At 39.0% G+C, this 19,091-nt stretch overlaps 1 protein-coding gene across 1 annotated transcript in view; it reads right to left on the reverse strand.

Moving 5' to 3' along the window:
* The window catches only part of MBTPS2 (membrane bound transcription factor peptidase, site 2), a 44,466-nt gene extending 34,484 nt beyond the window's left edge, over positions 1 to 9,982 (reverse strand). Inside the window, exons 1-3 of the mRNA XM_081126778.1 lie at positions 9,753 to 9,982; positions 2,263 to 2,411; positions 265 to 499 (exon numbers count right to left, since the gene is read on the reverse strand). Of these exons, the coding sequence (XP_080982904.1) occupies positions 265 to 499; positions 2,263 to 2,411; positions 9,753 to 9,827 (459 nt within the window). The 5' untranslated portion in view covers positions 9,828 to 9,982. The remainder of the gene's footprint in view (positions 1 to 264; positions 500 to 2,262; positions 2,412 to 9,752) is intronic.
* Between the last annotated feature and the right edge of the window lie 9,109 nt (positions 9,983 to 19,091).

A 19,091-nucleotide genomic window follows, 5' to 3' on the forward strand; every position in this document is an offset into this window, starting at 1 on the left:
CATTTAACATCTCAAGAAGACAACACGTAATAAATCAGGCTTAATGATGGTCCATTTGTTCTGTCATCACTATTACTGCTACCACTACATACTGCAGCAATTCCTTGCTATATTCTTACTAATATTTCTGTTTAGGCAGGTAATCTGAGAGATCACGAGACTTTTCATTTATTTGCATATTATGGCTAGGAGTTACGCTATGCAAATGAAGCATCTTTTATCTACGTTTCAACAGCGGCTTAAAAGCAAAACGAAGGCACTTACCACAACTTGTAGCACCTGTTCGTTGTGAAGTGAGGAGGAGGAGGAGGAGGAGGAGGAAGATGAGGAAGAAGAGGAGGAAGAAGAGGAGGAGGAGGAGGAAGAGGAAGAAGAGGAGGAAGAATAGGAAGTGGACGAGTCGGCCATCATTTGCGCCAAAGTCTGCATCAACGTTTTCCCCAGGAGGAAAAAAGAGCTAAACATGGCAATTACGCCAAACACCATTCCAAAATTGAACCTGTTTAAGAGGAAAAAATTGCATAAATGTACAATTCCTCACAATTCATGAACTAAAAACCTCACCAACCAGCCACATTTCATGGCTTCGAATTCTGTAAAACTGTCAATAGCTCTATCTCTTTTTTCCACCCGAACTTCCAATCTGTAACCAAAATGCAGGCTGCAGTCTTTAAGCCATTCTAGTAACTTACATTTCTCTCATAACTGAAGAGGCTGAATATTCTTCCTAATAAGAAGTTTGTTTCGTCTTTTGCTCATTTACATAGCACTCATATAGTTATGGAAGTTCTTTTGACATAAAACATCCATTCTGTTTTATCTACCAATTCTATTATTTGCATCTTATTTTAGCTGTATTTTGTGATGAGCTTATGCTAACATGGTAAAATTTAATGATAGTTTTTTCTTTTACTGTTTTAATAATTAGAAGTTACCCTTGTATCTATTACATTTTCTAACTTTTTGATAAGTTGTTTTTCAAGAAACTTGTCCATTTCATCTGAACTGTCAAATTTACAGGCAAATAATTATTCGAAATAGTTTCATTTAAAAAAAAAGTCTATAGAATCTTCATTAATGGTCCCTTTTCCAATTCTGATCTTTAGTTATGTGTGTTATCTGTCTTTCTTGATCAGTCATGGTAGAGGTTTATCAATTTCATTAATCTTTTCAAAGAACCAACTTTTGGCTTTGCTGATTTTCCCTACTATATATTTTCTATTTCACTGATTTCTGCTCTTTATTATTTCCTGCTTTTTATTTTATTTGCTTTAATTTGCTGGTGTGTTTACTGCTTTTTGATGATCTATTTACATTTAGCTCTACGCCACCTGGAGCTAAATTTTTAACAAAAAGAAATTTAGACAAAGTCCTCCTAACTCCCGTATTAGAAATTCTCTCAACTACAGAACCTGTCTGTCTCTAGGGTGTCCCAGAGATCATCGTAAGCCCCCTAACCATGAACAGCATAAACTCCATGATATTTTTATTTTTTAAACTAAAAGGGTGTGCCTGGCATTGCAAGAGGGCTCCAAGACCCCAACAATGCAATCTGGCTAGTCATTTTCCCACGTGGTTTGTGCATACGCCTTACAGGTTGTTAAATATTTTAAAAATTCTTCCCCTGGAAGAGTATCACGAAAGAAGTATAGGGGAAACCTGCAGACTTTTGGTTGTCCTATGATTCCTAGGACCCACGTTCCTATGTATGATGATGGGGGAGAGAATTCTCCAGGATTATTTTCCTGATGAAAAATGTTTCATGTTTTTTTGCTTTTCTATTAGTGTACAGAATAAAGCGCACAAGTCTGAAGTGTACAGCTCACTGAGTTTTTACAGATATGCACCCATGTATCTACCACGCAGATCAAGATATAGAACCTTGCTCTGGCTGGGTGGCTCAGTTGCTTGGAGCGTCATCCCAAGCACCAAAAGGTTGTGGGTTCGATTTCCAGTTGGGGTGCATATGGCAGGCAACTGACTGATGTTTCTCTCTCTATCTCTCCCTTCTTCTCTCTCTAAAAATCAATAAAAACATATTCTCAGGTGAGGATTAAAAAAGATATAGAACCTTGATTTTTAATGTATGCAAAAGCACAATGATGCAATCCCATAAGTTAATATAAAATGAGAACGTTTTTACACTGTCAACATTTTAAAACTCAGTAGTCTGGAAAATGATGGAAACAGTTCAGTTAACAAGTATTTCTCATGATCACAATGACTAATTTAAACAAACAAAAAAAAGAAAATGAAGCATACCATTGATAAAGCATTCTTGCTTTCCGCCGTCCCCAACTGTAAAAGGCACGATTGAAAACAGAAGTTTGCCATCTTATGTGAAAAGGTGAGATGCTCAATCCATTGTTTTCCAGCCAGTCTTCATAAGAATGCTTAAAATACACAGATGACTAAGAGAGAAAGAAAAGTTCAACATCATTCAATTTTGAAGAACAATTTATAATGTTTAAGAAAATTAAAAAATAGTATTTTCTATAGGAAAGCAAGATACTGACTTCCCAAATGCTAATAATTTTAAAGCTTTATGTTCATTCCTCAGTATATTAAAGGAAAGGCCTCACGCTAGCTGGTCTGCTGAAGTTAGGGTCTGGCAAACTATAGCCCATGGGCTGAATCTGGACTATAGCCTGTTTTTGTATTGCCTGTGAACTAAGAATGGTTTTTATTTTTAAGAGACTGTAAACAGACAACAAAAAAACAAGAATATGCAACAGACCCTCTGTGGCCTACAAAGCCTAAAATACTATGTGATCCTTTATAGAAAAAGTTTGCTGACTGCTTAGAACAGCACTGTCCAATAGAAATATGTGAGCCACAAATGCCAGCCACATATATAATTTTAAATTTTCTAGTAGCCAAAATTTAAAAAGTAAACAGAAACAAATTAATTTAAATATATTTTCAACTCAAATCAATATAAAAAATATTGTACTGGGTAACATCAGAGGAATGGTGCTGTGAGAGATCCCCTTTCATCTCTCCCCTTGAAGTTTCAACAATTTGAACAGCTATAATTCAATAAAGGGCTCCCTGCTCAATGCACAAACATGTCTGAGAAATCCTCACATTGAAATATCTAAAGGTGGGCAAGTGGGAGCAAACCAGGAAGGCTAGAAAGGAAAAAAGCTGAGACTGGGGAGCTGGGAGCTCACTGCAGGGCTCAGCCTGGAAAGGGGAGGCATCAGATTGTGGCTGGCATTCCCTTCAACTGGGAGAAGCAAAGAGATTTAAAGAGCATTCCTGCAGGAGTGGGCAGTAAGAGCTGTGGCTGAGCCCAGTGACCTGGGCAGGGACGAAGCACAGAGGTATTCCCTCGGTTGTCTGACAATCGGCATACCAGACAGAGAAACAAGGCCACAGAGCCTGGCAGCCCTTTAACCTCCCAGAGCTCACCTCCCTCCACCCTTTGTGTTGGGTTGCAGAGCACATTATATGCAAACCCAAGAGCTGGTACTACAGCATCACTTTTTCCCTGAGTGACAGGCACACTCTGTGGCTAATCCCAGGGTTGAGTGGAGGCGCAGGGGAGAAAATGCAGAGGTCCAATGGTTGTCACTGACAGGAGAGCAAAGCAACAAAAGAGGCAGCCGGGTTCCTCCACATCACCCAACCACCACACACTAAAGCTACACTGCTGGCAGCATATGGCTGCAGGGCACAGCACTGGGATTTCATGGATTTGGAGCCACATCACCCCCCTAGTTCCCCTACAGGGTTGGTCCCCTGGGACTGGGATGGCCAGATCACAGGGGAAGCACCCACCTTCCCAGGAAGCACAGGCCATGTCCCACCACCCGTGGAGATCTGAAAAGCCAGAGAAGAGCAAAACAACTAAAAATACTGATGATTCAGGGCCACCTACTGGAAAACAATAGAAAGACTTCTTATCAATCTACTAGAGAAATGCCACTCATACATAGATGCCTAGATGGAGAAGGAATCCATCAAATACCATGAATAACCAAGGTAAGGAGGCAGCTCAGAAAGAAAATGGCAATTTAATGAGCTCAGAAAACAAATCAATAAACAAAATGAGTACTTTACCAAAAAGTTTAAAACTTTAAAAAAGAAGCGAACAGAAATCCTGGAGATGAAGAGCTCAATAAGAGAGATCAAGAATGAACTAGCAAGCACAGGAAATAGAGCTGACCAGATGGAGCAAAGAATTAGTGATATTAAAGACAGAAATCTAAAAATGACAGAGAAGGAAGAAGAGAAAGACTTGAGCATTAAAAAGAAAAATGAAAGAACTCTATGAGAACTATCTGACTCCATCGTAAAGAGCAATATAAGAATAGGCATACCAGTACAAGAAGAGAGAGAGAAGGGAATGGAGAGCCTATTCAAACAAACAGTTGACGAGAACTTTCCAAATCTACGGGAAGAGCTAGACCATCAAATCAAAGCAGCAAACAGAACACCTCAATCCAAAGAGGCCTTCTTCAAGGCACATTGTGTTAAAACCGTGAAAACTTAATGACAAAAAGAACTTAATAAACTGATGAACAGAATAGATTCAATGACATGGAAGCATAGATGAGACTTACGAATGTCAGAGGGAGGGAGGAGGGCGAGTGGGTGGAGGGGGAGAGAGTAACCAAAGAATTTATATGCATATATACACAACCCAAGGACATGGACAATGGTGGGGAGAGGGACTGGGGAGGGGGAAGGAACGGGGTGGAACAGGTCATTGGGGAGAAAAAGGGACATCTGTAATATTTTAAACAAAAATAAAATTAAAAAAATAAAATAAAATAAAAAAATAAAAATAAAAGATGCTCTCTGTTTTCAGAAAAAACACACAACACACACACACACACACACAAAAACTTAATGACAAAGAGAATTCTCAAGGTAGCCAGGGAAAAGAAGAAAGTAACCTATAAAGAAAAGCCTATTAGGATATCACTGGACTTCTCAGCAGAAACTCTACAGGCTAGAAGAGAGTGGAACCAAATATTCAAACTACTGAAATACAGAAATTATCAGTGAAGAATAATATATCCAGCAAAATTATCCTTTAGATATGAAGGAAAAATAAAGAGTTTTCTAGACATGCAAAAGCTGAGGGAATTTATCACTAAAGACCTCCATTGCAGGAAACACTCAACGAGGTTATTCTATCTAAAACAAAAAGCAAAAAGTCACAGAACTACGAGTAAGATCACCAAAAAAACCATACAGAATAAACAGAGATAGTTTGTGATAACAAAAACATAAAAGGGGAGGGGATGAAGGTCTAAATTTGCAAAGGAACATGGAGATAAAATGCATTGAAAAGAAAAAGTAGTAGTGTGTATTTGAAACATTTTTTTCATAAACTTAATGGTAACCACACACGAAATACCCAACACCGAGACACATAAGTTAAAAAAAGAGAAAACAGAGGAAAAAAAGTATGTAATACCACCAAACAAAAACAACAGACGGAAGCACAAAGGAAAAGAACCAATGGAGGCATAGAGCTATCAGAAAACAAAAGATAAAAAGGTTATAGGAAATCCTCACACATCAATAATTACCCTAAATGTAAATGGACTGAAGCCACCAATAAAAAGGCAGAGAGTAGCAGACTGGATAAAAAAAAAACAAAACCAAAAATCTAACCATATGCTGCCTTCAGGAGACACATCTAAGCTACAAAGACAAAAGATAGTGGCGAATGATTCTCCAAGCAGATAGCATCCATAGAAAAGCAGGTGCAGCCATATTTATAACTGACAAAATAGATTTCAAGATAACAAAGGTAACAAGAGACAAAGAAGGACATTTTATAATGATAAAGGGGATACTACGGTAAGAAGACATAATGTTTCTCCATACATATGCACCCAATCAGGGAGCACCAAAATATATAAAGCAGCTACTCACAGGACTAAAGGGAGAAACTGACAAAAACACAATCATAATAGGGGACCTACATACTCCACTGACAGCTCTAGATAGATCATCCAAACAGACAATAAATGAAGAAATATTGGCTTTAAATGACACATTAGACCAAATGGACATAATTGACATTCACAAAGCCTTTCATCTAAGAACAACAGATTATGTTCTTCTCCAGTGCACATGAGACATTCTCAAGGATACACTATATGTTGGGTCACAAAAACTAGCCTCAACAAACATAAGATTGAAATCATACCAAGCATATTCTCTGACCACAATTCTTTGAAATTAGAAATCAACTGCAAAAAGGAAGTAAAGAAACCTACAAATGTGTTGAGATTAAACATACTAGTGAAAAATGACTGGGTCACAGAAGAAATAAAAGGTGAAGTCAAGCCCGGCCAGGTGTGGCTCAGCGGTTGAGCGTCGACCTAGGAGCGAGGAGATCGTGGTTCGATTCCTGGTCAGGGCACAAGCCCGGGTTGTGGGCTCGATCCCCAGTAGGGGGTGTGCAGGAGGCAGCAGATCAATGACTCATCTTTGATGTTTCTATCTCTCTCTCCCTTCCTCTCTCTGAAATTAGTAAAGATATATTTAAAATAAATAAATAAACAAACAAACAAACAAATAAATAAATAAACTTTTAAAAAAGGTGAAATAAAAAGATATAGAGAAACAAATGAGAATGACAATAGGACATATCAAAACTTTTGGGATGCAGTGAAAGCATCTTCACAGGCCTATTTCAAGAAATGAGAAATTCCAAGTAAACAACCTAACATTACATCTTAAAAGAACTGGGAAAAGAACAAAAGTAGCCTAAAGACAGCAGAAGAAAGGCAATAGCAAGAATTAGAGCAGAAATGAATGAAATGAACAAAAAGAATATACACATACAAAAAATTAATACAACAAAAAGTTGGTTCTTTGAAAAGATTAATAAAATTGACAAATTTCCTGGCTAGACTCACTAAGGAAAAAAGAGAAAAGACTCATATACACAACATCAGAAATAAAAGGGAAGTTACCACAGACAGCACAGGATCATACTAGGATACTATGAAAGATTTTATGCAACCAAATTCAATAACCTAGAAGAAACGAATAAGCTTCTAAAAATATATGTTTCCTAGACTGAATCATGAAGAATTGGAAAATTTAAATAGATCGATCAACAGTGAGGAAATAGAAACAACTATCAAAAACCTCCCAAAAAATTAACGTCCAGGACCAGAAGGCTTCACAACAGTGAATTCTACCAAACACTCAAAGATTTGATACCTATCTTTCTCAAACTCTTCCAAAAAATTGAAGAGGCAATACATCCTAACCCATTTTATGAAGCCAACATAACCCTGATATCAAAACTTGACAAGGATAACACACAAAAATAGAAAACTACAGACCAAGATCTCTAATGAATACAGATGCAAAATTCTTAAATGAAATATTAGCAAATTTAATACAACAGAGTACATTAAAAAAATAATACATCCCAATCAAATGGGGTTCATTCTGGGGGCACAAGGATGGCTCAACATATGCAAATCAATCACTAACAAGACAAAGGATAAAAATCACATGACCTTATCAATAGATGCAGAAAAAGCATTTGGTAAGATACAACATCCATTTATGATTAAAACACTAATAAATTGGTATGGAAAGAAAGTATCTCAACATAATAATGGCCATACATGACAAACCCTCAGCTAATATCATACTCAATGGTGAAAAACTGAAAGCTTTTCCTCTAAGATCAGGAAAAAGACAAGGGTGTCCACTCTCACCACTTTTATTCTTTTTCTACTCAGAAAAAGAAAGGAGAAAAAGATTCCTGCCCAGCCGGGTGTGGCTCAGCGGTTGAGCATCAACCGAGGATCCAGGAGATGGAGGTTTGATTCCTGGTCAGGGCACATGCCTGGGTTTTAGGCTTGATCCCCAGCAGGGGGTGTGCAGGAGGCAGCCGATCAATGACTCTCTTATCATTGATGTTTCAACTCTCTCTCTCTTTCCCTCTCCCTTCCAATCTCCGAAATCAATAAAGATATATTTTTAAAAAAAGAAAAAAAAAAGAAAAATATTACTTTTGCAACTGCAACAGAATGAATAAAATACCTAGGAATAAATTTAACAAAGGATATGAAGAACCTATATACTGAAAACTACACAGCATTATTTAAACCTGCTTGTTTTCCAAGACTTGGAAAAGGAGAGTGACACACCCCTCCAGCAGATGTTCAGAGAAAATCCTAGAAGAATCAAGGGTGGAACAGCAGACCATGTTGGAAACAGAGTAGCAGAAAGTGCAGGCTCTGAAAATTCTGAGGTCTCTGCATTCCCTAGGCAGATACTCTGAATGAGAGTTAGGGTTTTTTTTGCTCAAGGAATAGAGCTGTCTTAGGGAGCCAGGGGCTGTTACTGAAAATAATGTGCCATCCTGATCACCTCACACTTGACCAGAGACTCCAGAGGTTTGAAAAATTCTTTTTATTTTGGACTTTTGTCACACATGCAACATGAAGAAATCATGTGGCTTTGCTTTTTTCTAAGCAACAAAATCACTGATTAAAGAAGCAGTGGTCTGTGTCGCTTAGGACAGGCTAAGCACTATGCCAAGTGTGTGCAAAGGAAGCACTTGGGAGTCCTGCCTTCACGGGATGCAGATTCTGATTCCATAGTCCAGGAATGAGGACTGAGTGTCTCCATTTCTGAGAGCTTCCAGATGACACAGGCACTGCTGGGCCTTGAACTTCAGGTTGAGTAGCAAGGCTTTGTGTGGATGTACTAATATAATCTTCTCTACCATACTAAGAAACTCTTGCTATTATTACCCCTATTTTAAAGATGAAGAAACTGAGGCACTAGAGACTAATTTGCCCAAGGTCACAACCACTAGGAAGTGGGAGAGCCCAGCCCTTGCTCTAAGGACTCCACCGTGTAACCTCCTCACTTTGCAAGTTCAAATGCAACAAAGAAACAAGTATCATTCCCTTTTGTTATTAAACCTAAAACTCACAAACTAAACTATTTAAAACAGTATTCATGACGTGGTTTTACTATTCGTAATTGGAATTTTTATTAAACATTTTTGAGAATTTATATGATTTTACTCCACACATAGTTACCCCCATTCTCCAATATTCAATTCCAAATGGTTGCTCGAACGATGTGGTCAGATGTTCACGATTTTTGCCACACTTCTCAAATAACTCGAGAATGGTCCATGAACGCAGAGTGCGTGTGCGTGCGCGCGCATCTAAACCCTTGCTACTAAGTATTGTAGCACTTGGGAACTGGCTAGAAACATAGAATCTTAGGCCCCGCCCCTGACCTGATGAATCAGAATGTGCATTTTAACCGGAACCCCAGATGATCGTGTGTACTTTAAAGTTGAGACCACTGATCTAAATCACTACTTTAGTTTCACTCCAAAGCCAGAGTCTCTTCAGGGTCGTGGCCTCAAAGACGATGAGGGGAAACAATGCCTTTCCTAGGCAGACATTTTATTTTCCTCCCTGGGGCACTGCCGCTGATTATGGCAGTACCCCGGCCCTCCCAAGACCACTACCGTCCCCTCTGGGCCGAACCAGAAGGCTGCGGGGCGTGCACCGCCCGGCACTGCGACTGCGGCTGCTGTGCAGGCCGCCACACCCCTCCCGCGGCCCGCCAAAATTCACTCCACGGGCCCGGGCGCCACGCGGAAGGCCGCACGTGGGCATCAGCCGCATGGCTTCCAGCCCCGGAGGCACGAGGAAGAAGAAGAGAAAAGGCCTTGGGCCGCGCGCCCCGGTCCTGGCTACCGCGGGCTTGGGCCGTCGACCCGAGGCCCTCACCTTCAGCACCAAGTCGGCCAGGTAGACGGCAGTCCAGCCGCCCACCACCACCACCACCAGAGACACCGGGATCATGGCAGCGGCGGGGGCAGCGGAGGAAAGGCGAGCTCCGGCGTCCTCCTCCCTGCGAGCGGTGCAAGCCGCCGAACGCGCGGCGCCTACAACCACACCATCCGCGCAGGAACAAACCTGCTACCGGCTCCTTTCTCGCGGTGGCGCCGTTTCCCTCCGGGCTTTTCCGGTCGAACACGGACGGACGCATGCGCGCCGGAACAAAGACGTGGGGGTTTATTTTTGTGGGGCACTGGGGCGCCGTCGTCCCAGTATCGGTTGGGCTGCTGCCGCAGGCCCTCTAGCGATTTCTTAGGCTTTGTCCCTCCCTGCTGTCGGCTCCTCGTTCTCTCAGGTTCTGGTCTCGGGTTTACTGTTGCTTTTTAATCTAGTGAGAGTTTGGAGTCACCAGAAGTAATTATCGTCCGCACATCCCAGATCTTCTTGTAGGTATTCAGGTTTAAGTTAATTACCTTCATTTGTTCTTTTTATTGCAGTGTAATTTACGTAAAGCGAAATCAATACAGAAATCAACTGTCCATTTCGTTGAGTTCTAATAACTATTTGTATACCCTAATCAATATAAAGAACATTTCCATCTCAGGAATTTCCTTCATGGTCAATCCCCTCCTCCCTTCTTTATGTAAATAGAATCTACAATAGGCTCTCTTTCGTGTATGGTTTATTTTGCTCAACAAAATACAGGGTGGGGCAAAAGTAGGTTTATAGTTGTTGCTATGGAAAATAATACAATAATAAATAATAATATGCGGATAAACTGTTTCCTCTACTCAGAACTGTAAAGCTCTGAAAACCAATTAGAAGTTACCCTTATGTAAGAGATATTTATATTCCTAAAGGGAACCTTCACTTGCAAAGGTATCTACCTCTCTGTAACAGGAAGAGCAGAATGAATAAATCTCTAGAAACACTTATCAATGGAGAAGGCAAAGACTTAAACATGCAGAACAACCTTACCCTTGTTTACTGTGCTTTTCCTGGTCATATCCCATAACTGAAGATAGTATTTAAGGTGGTGGCTTTAGTAGCCATTTTGTAGACCTACTCAGTTTTCATGGATCTACAGGTTATTAAACTTTTTTTTCCTTCAAATCCTCACTCGAGGATATGTTGTGTGTGTTTTTGTTTGTTTTGTTATTTTTTTAGAAAGGAAGGGACGGGAGGGGGAGGGAGAAACATCAATGTGAGAAAGAAACATTGATTGGTTGTCCCCCATACTCACCCTGACTTAGGATCAAACCTGAAACCTGGGTATGTGCCTGCTAGGGGAATTGAACCTGCCACCTTTGGGTGCACAGAACGACGCTCCAACCAACTGAACCACACCCGCCAGAGCAGGTTTTTGTGGAATTTTTTGTTTTTGTTTTTTAATTCCACAGGAACTGTTGTTAAGCCCTATTGCTACAGGTCCTAAACTTGACATTTTTTTTTTTAAAAAACCCTCATCCTAGAATTTCATATTTATTCTTATTAAAGTCCATTTAAAATTTATTTTTAAAGTTCTGTAGTTTAGAGCAATTAAATTAGAATCTCAGCATGGGACCCAAGCATTAGTAATTTTTTGAGGTCCTTAGATCATTCCACTGTGCAGCCAAGATTAAGAACCACTGAATGAGACGGTCTCTAATGGGAGGGAAAACGAATATTTATGGAGTGTATTCCTACATTCTCTTAATGTTCAACCTTTAAAAGTTACTTGTTCTAACTTTTCTGGAAAAGCATCATCAATAAAAATACTAATACCCACCCTAGCTGGGTCGCTCAGTTGATTGGAATATCATCCCATACACAAAAGGTTGCAGGTTTGATCCCCAGTCAGGGCGAATATGGGAAGCAATGGATCCATGTTTCTCACATTGATATTTCTCTCTCTCTCTAAAAAAAAGGCATAACATCCAAATATCAAGAGCATAGTATCTTAAGAACAAGTATCCCAAATAGAAATGCACCTTTAAAGCACCCTCTACAGTAAAAATAAAGTGTAATACTAGACCTATATTACAGATATTTCTACTAGTTTGCCTCACTGTCCATACTTTTCCAAAAGTTTTAATAATTTAGCACCATAACTCTATAGCTTTGAGAAACCTTATGGCTCATTTCCTTGTGTATATGTGTTATTACAAAATGTTCTCAATTATTTTAGACATAGCTGGGTGTAAATTGTAAGAGTTTATATTCAAGCATCCTATGACTTCACAGTTTTCCATGTACAAGTGTCCCAAAAGTCATAGTGCAGTTTTAGGCTTTGATAATTTCAGAAGTATAAATGCTACATACTTACAAAAAGCATCACCTGAATGTTTACTGAAATTTCTTCTACACTTACTCATTTTGTGAATTTTGAATAATTTTAAGTTTCAAAATTTTTAGTTCCCCTCATTGAGGATGGAAACATTGCCTGAAAAAAAAATTGAAATACGTTTACTGTTCAAAAATTTCTAAGATCAAAGAAGCATGAAATAAATTGAAATTACTTTCAAACGATGATTTGTATAAGTTTGTAGAATTTGTACTTGTAGTTTTTTAAACCTAAAACTACATTAAGACTATTGGTACACTATTGTATTTGAACTAACCTTTGCTCTTATATAATTCCTGTAGTTTTTGATACTGTTCTTCCCTGGGAGAAGAATATTAACTTAAGAATTGAAATGTCTTCTCTTTTGTTAGCCTGAAGCCTTGTCTGGACCACTTGCTGGGAAAAGTACCAGCTGCTGTGTGGCTATCTGATTACCCAAAATATGTAGGAAATAAGTTGATTGTGTTTTTCTGTTCCAAACCTAAAAATTTACTTATTCAACTGACTTTGTGTTCTCATCAGGAACCCAGCAGTCAAAACAAAACATTGAATTGAATCCTGCTGGTTTCAGGAATTTATCAGTAGTGGAAGCCAGCTGGTGGCAGCAGAAGAGACAAGATAGAGGATGCAAGATAGCAGCAAAAAAAAAGTCTGAATTCCAGAAGATAAAGGTATTCTTCCTTAGAATACATTTGTGACCTAATTTACAAATCATTTCAGGTTTCTGGCAAGTAACTTTTAAGTAAAGGGCACATAGCGAAGCCTTTATTCATATTATTTTTATTTAATATTTTTTAGAGGGGCACCAAATATACATTTTGGCTGAATGCAAAATAGTTACATGTTAAAAATCAAGCCTAGCCCACATGACTCAGTGGTTGAGTTTCAACCCATAAACCTGGAGGTCATGGTTCAATTCCCAGTCAGGGCACATGCCCGGATGGGGAGCTTGATCCTCGGTGGGGGGTGTGCAGGAGGCAGCCGATCAATGATTCTCTCATCATTGATGTTTCTATCTTTCCCTCTCCCTTCCTCTCTCTGAAATCAATAAAAACATATTTTTTAAAAAAATCAATACTTGGCTGAAGCAGAATATCACTATCATAGACTATACCTCTAAGATACCAGAATCACCATGAATATTAAAATTAGATATTATTAATTTAAAAATTATTATTACAGTTTTACTATTAAAATGTTAATATTCAGCTCTAGCCAGGTTGGCTCAGAGATTAGAGTGTTGGCCCTCGGACTGAAGGGTCTCGGTTCGATTCCCGGTCAAGGGCACGTACCTGGGTTGCAGGCTCAATCTCTGGCCCTGGTTAGGGTGCGTGAGGGAGGCAACCAACTGATGTGTCTCCCCCTTCCACTCTCTCTGGAAAAAAAAAAAAGCAATGGAAAAAATATTCTCGGGTGAGGATTAAAAAAAATAAAGTTAATATTCAGATTTTTAAAGTTTGACATTTCATTCAGGAATATTTATTTCTCATCAGTGTAAGCTGGTAGTTTGCTTCTGGGATCATTATATTCTCCATTTATGACACTAAATTACACCAGTCAGGATAAGCTAGGCTATGTTTGGGTAAACAAACCCTAAAATCCCAGTGGCTCAAAAAAACAAAGATTTAGTTCTGTCTGTGCTATGTATCCATTATGGGCTGGCAGACTGATGGAGACTCCAGCATTTTATCATGCTCACGTCTCAAAATGAGGTTCAGGGTTCATTCACTGCAGCAGAGAAAGAGAGGACTAGATTGTTTACCACTGGTAGCAAAATGCTATGGCCCAGATATTCACAGGTTACTCTCACTCACATTTCATGAGCCCACAGTAGTCAAATACCTGTGCCTGACTTGAAGGTCATTAGAAGTGTAATCTTCTATACCTAAGAGTAGAGAATATACCTGGAAATAAACAGTAGTGTTATCTCACATAAATAGATGAGCTCTTTTGAAGGGGTTCAAAACAGGTGTCCCCAAGATGTGCTACTTGGCATGTGGATTAATTTGAGCCAAAGGCAATCAAGACTGCAGGCTCAAGAGAACTTTTACCTCTCCCTTAAAGAATTTAAATTAGGGGCCCTGCCCATAGTAAGAGTTATTACCAGAAATAACTTTTTATAACCAGGGCAAATTAATTACTGAACATTTGTTCTTATCTATCTGCAAGTGACTCTCCTCCCTTCTGAAGCCTCAGGGCATCTTACCTCATTCTTAGCCCAGGATGCCATTTATACCTCATTTTACCTTTTTGTCCCTGAAACTCTCACGTATGTGGGGTCTCTGAGTTGCTGATGTGTGTGGGGTTCCCATACATACATGTGTAATTAAATTGGGTTATTTTCTCTTGCTAATCTGTCAGATGTCATTATTAGACCAGCTGAAAGAACCTAGAAGGACAGAGGAAAATTTCTTCCTCCGCTACACTTTCACCTACAGAGGGCACAGTAGCAGATAATGTTTGGTTAGTGCTACCATTATGGGATACTGCTATTTTGATGCTGCCACAAAATTATTAAGCTCTCCTTTCTCTTTAATAGGAACCAATTAAAGTAAACATTGATCTCCATTTTGGTTGCTGATGCTGGTGCAGTTTGGTTGAATCAATCCCTCAAATAGAAGCTTCTAGTACCAGTTGAAAAAAATATTTTCTGAATCTTTCTGAAAGTGTTGTCCTCACTTATGTTTTTCATTCCTAATGTATTTGTTTGCCTAAAATTCCTGTTTTACACAGTCACATGAATAAAATTTGTCCTTAAACCTTGGTTTTAAAAATGTGGCTTTCAAGAACCCAATGGTCTTGGTTTTTCCATCTGCATTTCAGTTTCACTTCATGTGCATCATATTAGCATCTTCCTGGAGTAGAATAAGAGAATCTTTTCAGCAGCTATAAAGTAAGAAATTCCTGCACTCTGAGAGCACTGGTTTGGTTATTTCTTCCTCAGGTTCCAGCAAGCAAAGTACTTTCTTTGCCAGAAGTTTTAGTAAGTTAAGACATATTGTTTCATCTAAAAAGCTTATTATTATGGTTTTGTTCAAGATGGCTTTTAATTATGTAGTGGCTGCTAGTCCATCTTTTTGTTGTCGTTGTTAATCCTCACCTGAGGATATCTTTTCCCATTGATTTTTAGAGACAGTGGAAGGGAGGGAGGGATGGGGAGGGAGGGAGGGAGAGAGAGAGAGAGAGGGAGAGAAACATAAATGTGAGAGAGACACATTGATTGGTTGCCTCCCACAGGCACACTGACTGGGGCCGGGGCTCAAACCTGCAACCCAGGTATGTGCCCTTGACCGGAAATCAAACCTATGACCCTTCGGTGTGGGGGTCCATGCTCTAACCACTGAACCATACTGGCCAGGGCTGCTATTCCATCTTGTTTAAACATCTTGTTGAATATATGACAAGGGAATTCCAAAATCTTTGGACATCGTGTATTTTTGTCTTTGCCTGAAGTATAATGAAGAGGACCACTATCTTTCTGCTTGGAGACAGTTATAATTGCTTTCTGACTACAATAATGGTGTATGAACAAAACATTGTATCCTTATGATTCCCAAATCACTCTTAGCCTTTACCACGTTTGTTCTGTTATCAATCACAATTGACACATTAAAAACGGATTTTCCACCCTAGTCGGTTTTGCTCAGTGACTAGAGCGTTGGCCCACACACTGAAGGGTCCCGGGTTCAATTCCAGCCAAGGGCATGTACCTCAGTTACAGGTTCAATCCCCAGCCCCAGTTGGTGTGTGAGCAGGAGGCAACCAATTGATGTGTTTCTCTCACACTGATGTTTCTGTCTATCTCTCTCACTCTCCCTCCCTCCCTTCTATTCTCTCTGAAAAGCAATGGAAAAAAAATATCCTCAGGTGAGGATTAAAATAAATAAATAAATAAATAAATAAATAAATAAATAAATAAAAACTGATTTTCCATCCTATAAATAGTTCTTCATCCAGAATGTATTGTGTTATAGCTGTATGAGACCTCAACAATCTCTCAACAATTAAACAGAAGCAGAGTCTAGTTAATTTACCACATCATCAGACTTAAATGACTTGTAGTTGTTTCTGCATATCCAAATGTTTGACGTCCAAGATAAAGTATCACATTTAACAATATCATAGCTTTTCTGTACACAGTAGAATATAATTCAATTAGTGATTTCATAACACATTTTCTAGGAGAAACTTAACAACTAGGATTTATAGCCTCAGCAAATATAAAAACTCATCTTCAACTACTAAAAATAACTCAGTCTATAGTAGGAGTTGTAAAATTATGGTCTGAGGATCAAATCCACTCCTCTGCCTGTTTTGTAAATAAAGATTATTACAACACGGCCATGCTTTTTTGTTTGCACTATCTGTGGCACCTTTGCACCACAACAACAGAGTTGAGTAGTTGTGAGAGAGACCTAATGGCCTGCAGAGCCTAAAATATTAACTATATGGACCTTAAAAGAGAAAGCATACTGACTTGTGGTCTATAGTAATATCATCAATAAGATTTTCTTTAAGTTTTAGCTTCCCTAGACATAGAACTATATGTAATTCTCTTGTTAAAGCCTTCTCATAAAATCTAGTATTTTGAAGTTTGATAAGTTGGAATAAAATTTTGATAACTTGTTTTCCTCTAACACTTTAATATTATACTTTACATTCTTTATTACATCTAAATTGAAGATGATTTATCAAGGATGCTGTTGAACAAGATTTTGGAATTTTTCCTGCTTATGAAAATTTTAGGTTAACAACCAAACTTTCTACCATTAATTAACCCTTGCAAGATGTGAAGAATTCCCTAGTGAGACTTTTTCTCATGAGGCTTATGGCTTAAGTGTAAGTAAGTAACAAAAAATTAAATACAGTTCTTATTTTAGAGTTTGTTGCAATAGCATAGTCTAAGAAAAGCCAAGCAATGGAGATTTTTAATAAATTGCTTTTCTACATAAACTGAATAGTTTAAGAAATCATAAAGGAATTGGCTACACATATATTAGAAGGTTAAAAGAGGAACAAAGGTGAGGAAGCCAGGAGGTTAGAAAGCAGAAAGTAGTTAGCATATCCCTAGGGCTGAAGGCATTATCTCAGGAATGGTTGGGATGTTGGGGCTGGAAGACTGGAGGAAATGCTGTTGCTAAGGGTTTGGAGACAGAGGAGAAAAAAGGAGAGCGCAAAAATGAGAGAACTCCTGCTCTTACCCTCCGTCTACCTTATGATTACATACCAGTGCCTCCTATTGGTGGAGTCCAGGCGGGAGCCAGCTGCTAAAGGAGGCTGGGAAAGCATTGCAGTTACCCAATTCCCATGTTGCCTTGTAGGAAACAGAAGGATGGGTGTGGAGCTGAAAGCTAGGTAAATAACCAGCTCAGTTTAGGTTCTTGAATGTTAGGATTTGTCATTTTCATCAAACGTGGCAAATTCTCAGCCATTCTGTCATTGAATGTTCTCTCTCCCTGTTTTTTTAAATCTCATTTTGAAAGTCCAATTAGATATAACAGCTTCTCTATCCTCTGTGTTTATTTCCCTCTCTTTAATATTTTCCATGTCTTTACTTTGCTGCATTCTGGGTAATTTTTTGAAATTTATTTTTAGCTCATTATTTCTACTTTAGCTGTGTCCAGTCTGCTGTTTTGAACAATGCACTGATTTTTCTAATTTCAATTATTTTAGTTTCCATGTCTAGAAATTGTATTTGTTTCAAATCCAGTTTACTCTTTTTAAACTGTTGTTTCTTAGTCATACTGTAATTGTACAGATTAAACATGCTTATTATATACATATTGTGTATCTGATAATTCTAGTATCTGTAGTATCAGCAGGTCTGATCCTTTGTTTCTGCTAATTGTCGCTCATGGTGACTTGCGTTTTTTCTTTTTTATTACATACTCATGTTTGTTGGAACTATATCTGGTAGAAGTACTTAATGCCCAAGCTTAAGGTGAGTTTGACAGGATTGGCATTCACTTTTCCCAAGTACCTAAGGGCCTCACTAACCTGGGGTCGCTTACATCAGAATCATTAATGTTGGGTATTTTAGGTCACAATTTTAGGTTCTGGATTAAAAGTGTGGTGTCCAGTTGTGGTAGGCTGCTTCTGAAATGGTTCTCAAAGACCCCTGCCTCTTGGTAATCGTGCCTTGTTTAATCCCCTCCCTTTGTGTGGGGGGCTGGACCTAGTGACTTGCTTCTAACAAACTGAATAGGACAAAAATGATGGGATGTCTCTTCCATGCTTAGATTATAAAATACTCTCTCTCTCTCCACCTTCCCCCCCTCACTTGGTCCGATAAAGCAAGCAAGCTATTTTGTTGTGTGCTGTCCTGTCTAGAGGCCCATGTGGCAAGGAACCAACAGTAGCCTTCGGCCAACAGCCAGTGGGGAACTGAGGCCCTTACACCAATAGCCTAAAGAAACTGAATCCTACCCACAACTGCATATGTGAGCTTGGAAGCAGATCCTTTTCCCAGTTGAGACTTAAGATGAGTACTGCCCCAGCTGACAACTTGACCACTACCTTGTGAGAGACCTTGAGCCAGAGGACCCAGCTAAGCTGTCTGTGCCCAGGTTCCTGACCCACAGAAACAAATGAGATCATAAATGTTGTTTCAAGCCACTAAGTTTTGGGGTAATTTGTTATTCCATAGTAGATAACTAATATACCAACCATGAGTGGTAGCAGTCCCATTCTATTCTGTACAGGTTGAGCCAAATTTGTGTTACTATTTCCCATTATGGTTGTCACCCCTTAAGAGGATACTGGAACAAGCCAGAAAGTACCCAAAGGAAGACTGTTGGGAATGGGGTAAGAGGTCTGAAAAATATGTAATAAGAGGAACAGGTAAATGAATTGTGTGTGTTCTACTTGAAAAATTGATCTATGATGATTTTTCAAAGTTTTAAAAAAGATGATGGCCCGGCTGGTGTGGCTCAGCAGTTGAGCGTCAACCCAGGAACCAAGAGGTC

The sequence above is a fragment of the Miniopterus schreibersii genome (genome assembly GCF_964146895.1).
Source record: "Miniopterus schreibersii genome assembly, chromosome: X".
Classification (NCBI taxonomy): Eukaryota; Metazoa; Chordata; class Mammalia; order Chiroptera; family Miniopteridae; genus Miniopterus; species Miniopterus schreibersii.